A 9,582-nucleotide genomic window follows, 5' to 3' on the forward strand; every position below is an offset into this window, starting at 1 on the left:
ATAAATTTTTCTTTTTTTTTTTTAATTGACCCTTTTATTTTTAAACTTACAAAACAAAAACCTAAATGTGAACAAAACAGACGTCTATAAACGGCGATGTTTAACCGACAAGAGTACCACGTGGCAGCATCATATACTCGTGTTTTTCTTCCTAGTCCTTCAGCAAAAATCAAACGGTACACGAGTGGCTTACGTGGTCAATTTGAGACCTAAGAGAACCAAGATTTGATTGACACGTGCATGGGTTGTATTTGTGCTTATCTCTCCTTATTGTCGTTTAGTTGAGCTGCACTTTATTATTATTATTAATGCTGTTACCAATTAGATACGGTTAAATCCTAAACCGGTCAAAACTCGGTGGTCACTGGTCAAGCATATAACCATCATTTCGAGAATATTCTAAAGATCATTACCTTTTTCCTTTATTAAAATCATATATACATTGTTTCTAATCAAAAGAGTTAATAGTACATACATATACATATGATGAAGGAACAGTGGTTCTCTCTTTCCAATTGGATTTCATACTTTCAAAATTTACAAAATTGGGCTCTCCTCTGCCCTCTCACCCAAACAAGAGAAAATTATAATACCAAGACTAGACACTTAAGGCCAGCTGTGCATAGATACATACATAGATAAAACCCAGCTCATCTTTACAAAAATTTGACCAACAAAATAAAATAAAATGTTCTCCCTATAACCCAAAACAGACTTGAAACTTTGTTCATCTGAAAAGCATTTTGAGTTCTTCAATTCTAGCAGAACGAACCTCTTCATCAGTAAGAGCTCCAGCAATCATTCTCTGTTTTCTAGCCTGAACTTGCTGCATGCGTTCCTCCAGAGTGTCCTGCCATGTTACACAATTTGTTCAATCAAATCTCCCTAACAGAAACTATACCAATGCAATGTCCAATTATTTATGCCACATCATTAAATAAATAAAGAAATAATAACTCCTGATTTAAAAAGGCTTGGCAATTATAAATTTTGATACACCTTTGACTGGATATGTCTGATTATTCATGCTTTCCTTATATTATTGATATTATCTTTGTTTTGTAGTTTCTAATGATTCATGTATTTATATTTGATTAGTAAGACCGTTTTGGAGTTGAATAGATGGATCATGGACCTACACCATAATAACAATAGGCTCAGGGGCCCAGTCTACAATGCCAGAGGATCCAAAGGAGAAAAAAGAAAACCCAGCTCAAAATGAGATTACTGGTCAAACCCTAAACCCGTCCCAGTTTTGTAATAATCGGATCTTACCTTGACGATGAATCTACGGACCGAAACTGTTCTTTCTTGACCAATGCGGTGAATTCTCATGATTGCTTGCTCTTCGACCGCCGGATTCCACCATGGATCCTGAACAAACACAGCATAAACATGTCATATCACCATTTTTGTAAGAATTTTTTGAAGCAATCATGAAAAGAAAAAGAACAGAGTACCATTAAGAATACATTGGACGCCGCCGTTAAGTTCAAGCCAACACCACCAGCTCTCAAAGACATTAGTAGTACCTGAATTATAGCACAACCACATGAACATCATAATCAAAATAATCAATGACTGAGAAAAGAGAGCATTGCTTTTAAGTTTTTTTTACCATTTTCTCTTTAGTTTCATTGAACTCATTCAACACTCTTTCCCTTTGCTTCTGAGACAGCCCTCCATCATACCTCAAGTACCCAATTCTCCTCTTCTTCATTGGAATCTCTAAAAGGTCCAAAAATGAAGTCCACTGACTGAAAACAATGCTCTTTTCGCCGGAGCCAGAAGAGCGGATTCTTTCCAAGCAATCCAAGAGACTAGAAACCTTTGATGATTCTTTCCAGTTCTTCTCGATATCAACTTGGAACTTGCTCTCTGAAGGGCAGGTTATGAGGTCAGTTTTTTTGAGGATTTGCCTACACATGGGGCACAGACCAGCAGCTGGTGTCCGCCAGCTTGAAAGGAGACACTCTCTGCACATCCTATGAGCGCAGGGTGTTAGCACAGCATCATCTGCAGACTCCAGGCAAATGGGACACTCAGAGTTATCACCATGTCGAATGCCATCAACAACTTCTTCAACATAGGCTCTGGAGGGTGGTGCTGGAGCTGATGAAGAATTCAAGTCAAGGAATCTCTTGGCAAGCTTGTTTAAGTCTGCAAACTTTTGTGAATCTCCTCGACTACATTGTTTCAAAACCACAGTTGCCACAGATGAGAACAAATGAAAATGGACTAAAGAAAGAATATTGTCACTTAGATGATATTGATGTTGCTAATCTCACCTCATAACGAGATATGGATGGTTGCAACACTGCCTCAACCGTAAGAGTAGTTCAAGAATGTTAGCATAATTATGTAGGACTTTCCCTTGTGCCACAAATTGGTCAAATTGGACCTGTTAATACAAATTGTGTCTAGGTGGTTAGCTAAAGGACCAATACTGATGAAGGTCTGAGCAAAATCTAAACAATGGAAGATAATGCTTCAACTGAAACTAAATTTTGAAACAAAAAAGTTTCAATGGGACTTTTCATGGAAAAAATAGTAGATCACATAACATACCTTTGACCTTTTGAACAGGGCATCATAGAAGTCACGTTCAGCTTCTGATTGTTCACATTCGATAATTTGAATATCAGTTGGAGGAAGAACAAGTATGGGCCTGGTTACAAATTCACAAGTAATGTGAATGTTAACAGCACAATCATTTAAGAGAAAAAGAGATGCTACAAAACTGAGGGACAAAAAATATAGTATGACTACCTTCCTTTTTTGTCCTTTGATTCCTTTGTTCTTCTCAACATTAGTGGTCTCAAAATAGACTTTATCAGTCTAAGGCCTCGAGGATCTCCATTCTCATATGGCTTTTGAATCAATTTGTTCCACCTGTAAATATGTAGAATTTAATAAATGAGTTAACAAAATGAACAATTTGACAAGCTAAAGTTCTCTAGATGCCTACTCTACAATATAAACAGAAACACAGTTCAAGTGTTTTGTCATACCAAGCCCAGTTGCACCATGGTTCAACATGCAAGAAGCATAGGAGGCTGAAGAGGTCCTCCAGATTATTCTGCAGCAATTTATACAAAAATTCATCAACTGTGAGGTACTATGAGCACAAATGGTTCTAAAATTTCAGACTACTAAACTAAGTATGAATCATTGAATATGCATGACAGAAGGATATAATGTATGCTTAAGATTAATGAATATAGAAAGCAAACCTGAATAGGTGTTCCTGTCAAACACCATCTGCAATGTGAGGACAAAGTGAAAGCAGCACGAGCACCTTGGGTCTTCCAAGACTTTATTATATGAGCTTCATCTAGGACCACCCTATACCAGTCCACCTTGTGGAAAATGCTGTTCTCTTCATCCTGTACCACGAAGAAAAAAAGTTTTGATGCATTATTCAAAAAAACAAAAGGGAATGAAATGTTTACAGAAACAATTACACTTCCTTACATATTTATAAGCAGAACTTAAGACACCATATGTTGTCAAGACAACATCATGCTCAGCAAGCAGCTTGGGGTTAGTTGACCTGCCCCCGCCATAGTGAACAAATATGGAAATGCTATCTGCCTCTGAGTGAGTTTCAAGCTCATCCTGAGAATTTTAAGCAGAGACAGTAAGTACTATTCCAAGCATAATGAACTTATAACATATCAATTAATATCATTCTTAGCATTTTTAAGCAAGAGATATGCACCTTCCACTGACTTAGCAAAGCCATTGGACAAACAATGAGAGTGCCGCCTTTTGGTTTGGACAAGGTGTCTGTCTGAGAATCTTTGAGAAGTCCTTGATTATTAGAACTAGCATGGCCAGGACATTTAAGAATTAGAGCAATTGTCATAACAGTTTTTCCAAGCCCCATTGCATCTGCTAGAATCTACAAATATACTCAAGTCAGAACACAAATTGTAAATGTTTACACAATAATAGAGAAACGGGTGTTAGTACTCACTCCTCCTCTTGCCATCTGTGTGGCAGTTGGAAATTTGGTTGTTGCTTCCCCTGAGAAGAGGTTGACATAGATTGAGGAAGCCCTCCTACCAGAATATATTCAATGGTTACTTGGAAGTTAGAACTATGATTATGAAAGAATGAGTACTAATACAGATTCAGAAATATAAAGCAGAAATGTTTCATCAAAAGAACTACATACTCATCACTTATTTTATAGGCTGCCCAGCAAGGATGAAGAGTCTTTGCTGCTTCTTCAACATCAATTCCCTTTTCCAGTTCTGACATCCAGTAAAGGGCCTGTTTCTGGTATGACCTTAGACTACAATTGAGATTGCTAGGGGGTTCCATCTCCTAAAATATTAAGATAGTAACAGGAAGTAAGAGAAACTATACAAGATAACTAGGACCTTCAAATCCAGAATAATACCATGATTCATTCAAGGTAAACAATATAATACTCTAAACATTACAAACCTCCAAATTATATGATTCTGCGGCACCAACAATTTTATTCATAGATGACTCAGAAACAGCTTGTTCATCCTTGCTTTGCTCTGGATACTGCTGGCAACCTTGTCTTCTTTTTACAATAGGCAGCATTGATGCAGTTTCATCTGGAGCACTCTGCATTGATGAACAAATTAATGATTTGTAAGCCATGTCAATCAAAGTGTAGCAATTCTTGCGTAACCAGTACATAATTGATCAACTAGTACATACTTCTAGATCTAAGAGACGCTTCCGAGAATCAAGTTCTTCTGGAGTAAACTCAGCCTGTTCCAAGCAAAATGGAAATTAAAATCTTTACTTAAAGTTAATTGGAACTAGAGATTGAACATCTTCTTTCTTGCTGAATGTTAATACAGTTTCAATAAATTTATAGCATACCCTCAGATACGGTTGGATTTTCAACAGCTTGAACAAGGTGAGGAGGGGGTAGACTGTAGAGTCAATGTGCACAGCTTCTAGCTTCCATCCCCATGAAGAGTTATCATCCTCTATAAATATGGAGCGGTGGATGTAAAAGCTGATAAGATAAACAAGTAATCAAATTAATACAACAAACCCAAATAGGGGTTCAATATGGATGCTAAAAGATTAGTAATTTAGTACAAACTGCAACTTTACCTCACATATAAAATAATATCTTGCATCAATGAAAGGTTTGCTGGTGCAGCTACACAACGCCCAAAAAACTTCACCTTACCAGAGTTTACAAGAGGAACAATGCACTTTCCCCACTCCATTGGAAGCCTACCAATCTAGTGATTAGGTACAATTAATAACACCTGATATCAGTAATAAGACTTTACAAAGCAACTAATGCACATATAGCACAATCTTTAATATCTATGATTTGCAAAGAACAGTTCAAAAACCAAATTTTAGCAGACATGAAATGTGATCAAGTGTAAACAAATGTACCTCTCCATATCTTTTGGTCGAAAAGCGAACAATCCAACGACTGTTAGATTTCCAATCGGTGGAAGGAAAAGCAAAATGGACAATCTCATTGTCCACCAACTTCCTGCCTTTAGTGGTTGAAAGCGCAGTCACCATTGTTCTTCCCACCAAAAACCAGTCGGGCTCTTCAGGGAAGTCTCCATCCTCCACTGGAATGGGACAAGGGTTTTGATTCTCAATTCTCTGTTTCTTTGCATCAGGCAGATTCTGCTTAATCGGTCCTCTAACAGAAGCACTTTTGAACTTCTTGATAAAACTCTCTCGTAATGTTTCTCTTACTGCCTCTTCCTCTTTCACCGGAACAATGGCCTTCGCCCAATTAATCGGCTCCGCATCTATAATAGGCTCGTCTTTCACTGGAACAATAGTCGTTATTGGTTCAGCTTTAATTGGGTTCTCTAGTTTCGCCACAACTTGATTTTTTCTTGAAGCCTCTTCCTCACACCATCGTTCTACAAGAGTCTTGCGCTTCACCGTTTCTTCTGCTGTTACTGCTTTAACACTGCGAATTACATCGTTGGAACCTTTCTTGACTTCATTCACAGATACCACCTGTTTCTCAAACCCAACTTCAACAGATTCTTTCATCTGGGTTTTGAGATACTCCTCAGTAGTCATAACCTGAGTATTGGTGGCTTTCAAAAAATCATCAAACGATATTTTAGGAGTCAGAACCCTATTATTCACCTTTTCCAAATGATCATCCTTCAAATTCTTGAAATCTCCAGAATCTTTTTTGATATTCTGGGCCGAAATCCGAAACCCTATACTAGTAATCGTCCGGCTAACTGCTAGCAGGTCAGGATTATCATCACCGGACCCAGTAATGAAGGAATCCTTATTCGCATTTTCCTCCGCCATTACTACAGCATTAACAGCTTCCATTGTTTCGCTCATCTGAGCAGAGAACTAAGAAGAATGAGAAGAGTCGTGTGAGCGTGTGTGGAGGGGGTTTATATATATATATGGTGAGTTAGGGACCATTTTTGGCGCCAAATGAAGTTTTACCATTTCTAAATTCGCGGTTTTTCCCTCGATTATACTTTTTAACTGTTATGGCGGCAAAAGTTCTAGGTAAATTGGGTAAGTAATTTTGCCACGTGTCAATCATCGAGTGGCTTCTCTTACATTGAACGCCATTTTCGAAATTATTGGAGCATTTCCAACAACTTATCAAATTTAGTATTACACTATTATTAAATTCAAATTTGACCTTAAAAAAAATTATACTCCAACCACAACATTAAAAATTAAAGTAAAAAAATTAATATCATGTTATTTAATTAAAATTATCAAATTGTTATATTTAATTAATAATTTAAATAAACTTACTAATAAGATTAGCAAAATTCAATAAATTAAAATATCATATTGCAATAACATAAATATTAGGGGTTTTTTCATTAATGTACAACAAAAATAAATATATTACAAAAAATGTGCAAAAAAACTTAATTATAAAAATACATATATTTTAATAACATATTTACTAATATTTAGATCATTTAATATAATATTTACTAAACTTACTATAAATAAATATTTATACTGATTAAGGAGCATTAATGTGTAGTCAATATATATAACATGTGACTTTAAGTTTTATTATTAATATATATCTATTTTATATAAAGTGTGACTATATAACTGAAATTTTTGGTTTTTGACTTTTTATTTTTATTTAATAAAATAATAAAATATTATTTATATATCTATTCTATATAAAGTGTGCCTATATAACAGAATTCTTGGTTTACGAGAAATTCATGGGTAACTTTTTATTTATATTAAAAATAAAATGGTTTATTATTAAAAATAAAATGGTTTATGAGAAATTCATGGGTGACTTTTTATTTATATTAAAAATAAAATGGTTTATTATTAAAAATAAAATGGTTTATGAGAAATTCATGAGTGACTTTTTATTTATATTAAAAATAAAATGGTTTATTATATTAAAAATAAAATGGTTTATGAGAAATTTATGTGTCACTTTTTATTTATATATAATAAATTAAATAAAATAAATCTCATTAAATCTAAAAAAAATACGATTGGATTTTTGCTGTTGTAACGATTGTGTTTTCTTTAATTATTTATTGTATTCCTTTTCATATTACAATTTGGACATTCCCATGGGATCACACATAATATTCCAATCCGCACTTTTTTTTTTCTTCTTCACAACTTAATAACAAAATATATAAGTAATAATAATAATAAAAAAAAAGTGTGACTTTTATCAAAGTTCACAAAACCAAGCATCAATGGCGAGATAAACCCAACAACCAGGAGCAAAGTTTTTTAAAGTTACGTAATAATTTACATATATGCTGCAAACACAATATACAAAAAATAAAGAAGAATATGGAAGAAAGAAGAGACCATTATTCACATCTAGAAATACAGTAGAGATAATAATAGAAACTTTTCATTTTTTTTTCTTTTTTTTATCAATTTTTTTTTTCTTTTTGAATAAAGATAAATATAAAATTTTAATCGTATAGAGTTTTATTTTAATAAAATATAGTATTTTTAAATAATTTAAATTCAAATAATTTAATAATATTTTGTTATAGAATACTATCACTTTTTGTTAAACATGGTTTTCACTTTTTGTTAACACTACCATATTCAATTTATCAACGAAAAAATGGACAATCTATATGCGGACCCGACTAGAATGAAAAGTGCAAAATACAAAAATTACACTATTGTCTCTATCGAAGCAAATGAAGATTGAAATCCACCAATGACTATCATTAGTTTTCTTATCTACAATTTTTAGACAAATGCTATCTTCAAGTATCAATAATTTAGAGATTAATTTTTAATTTTCTTTTTATCTTACACCCATTTAAGTAATATTTCTTTAAGTATTGGAACATCAATTTTTAATTTATTTTTGGATTAACTTAAGAACATATTTAAATCATCAAGCTTTCTTAAACACTAATATATTGCATTCGGTATTCACTTTTAATTGACAATATTATAAACTATAATATTTAGATACACATAATAATAATCTCACCGAATAACTAATAATATTTTTTCTTTAATTTTTAATTGTATCACTTTCAAATAACATAGAAAAAAACTAGTATAAAATTTAGTATACATGCCTCGCACGTAATTTTTTGCTAGTATGATATAAGTACATGATAAAAAAATAAAATATAAATATAATAATATAAATTATTATAATAATATATTAATAATATTAATAATATATATATAAAATATTAATAATTTTATTAATAAAATATTTTATTTATAATAATATTATTGTTAATGTTTAAATTATTATAATTTATAATTATAAATATAATAATGTACTATGTTTATTATAGTAGTGTTTTAAATTTTTTTTAATAATAATATAACATGTTTATTTGAAGAAAAAAAAATACTTTTACACAAGAAACATGCTAAATATATTTTTTATTATAATATAAATATTTATGATTTATTTTAGTGTGATTTATTATATATTATATTTATTTATAGTGTATTTATTGTAAAATATACGATTTATTATATATATATAAGTTGTTTTATAAAAAATAAATAAACATGTTTAAAAATAAAATAAAATAAATAATAAATAGTTTAATATAATAAATATACTATTTTTTTGTATAGTATAAATGTTTATTATCCATTTTATTATAATTTATTATAAATATATGTTTATTTTAACAGAATATTTAATAAAAATAATAAACAATAATGTATTAATAATTTATATCTATGTTTATTTAAAATTAAGTAGAAAAAAACGTATATCTTCAAAAAAAAAAATAAATAAATAATAACAGTTTAATATAATAAATATACTATTTTTTTATATATAATATAAATGTTTATTATCTATTTTACTATAATATATTATAAATATATATTTATTTTAACAAAATATTTAATAAAAATAATAAACAATAATGTATTAATAATTTATGTCTATGTTTATTTAAAATTAAGTAAAAAAAAACGTATATTTTTACTAGTTATAAATATATTTTATATTTATAATTAATCCATATTTTTTACCAATATATATCTTTATTATTTAATAAATCACATGTTCATTAAAAAAAATAAACAATTTCATAAAATTAATTAAATATTTAGAAT

General features: G+C 31.0%; 1 protein-coding gene across 1 annotated transcript; it reads right to left on the reverse strand.

Moving 5' to 3' along the window:
* Window positions 1–482: 482 nt before the first annotated feature.
* Window positions 483–6,377, reverse strand: LOC115723729 (DNA repair protein RAD5B). Its single transcript, XM_030653206.2, has 18 exons — window positions 5,407–6,377; window positions 5,110–5,243; window positions 4,870–5,008; window positions 4,702–4,755; window positions 4,456–4,605; window positions 4,181–4,332; window positions 3,980–4,064; window positions 3,722–3,904; window positions 3,475–3,618; window positions 3,234–3,386; window positions 3,012–3,079; window positions 2,770–2,892; window positions 2,569–2,668; window positions 2,289–2,401; window positions 1,619–2,186; window positions 1,461–1,532; window positions 1,276–1,374; window positions 483–850 (listed from the first exon to the last, which is right to left on the reverse strand). The coding sequence occupies exons 1-18, from the start codon at window positions 6,340–6,342 to the stop codon at window positions 728–730; spliced, it is 3,396 nt and encodes a 1,131-aa protein (XP_030509066.2). The 5' UTR covers window positions 6,343–6,377; the 3' UTR covers window positions 483–727.
* Window positions 6,378–9,582: the final 3,205 nt, after the last annotated feature.

Source organism: Cannabis sativa, chromosome 9 (genome assembly GCF_029168945.1).
Source record: "Cannabis sativa cultivar Pink pepper isolate KNU-18-1 chromosome 9, ASM2916894v1, whole genome shotgun sequence".
Taxonomy (NCBI): domain Eukaryota; kingdom Viridiplantae; phylum Streptophyta; class Magnoliopsida; order Rosales; family Cannabaceae; genus Cannabis; species Cannabis sativa.

What these genes read in the sequence shown, in the direction of transcription:
- LOC115723729 (XM_030653206.2), bottom strand. Translation starts at nt 6,342, where the DNA reads ATGAGCGAAACAATGGAAGCTGTTAATGCTGTAGTAATGGCGGAGGAA. An exon ending in GCCTATAAAATAAGTGATGA is followed by an intron (nt 4,065 to 4,180) that starts GTATGTAGTTCT and finishes ATATTCTGGTAG; the next exon opens with GAGGGCTTCCTCAATCTATG. An exon ending in CACAGATGGCAAGAGGAGGA is followed by an intron (nt 3,905 to 3,979) that starts GTGAGTACTAAC and finishes GTATATTTGTAG; the next exon opens with ATTCTAGCAGATGCAATGGG.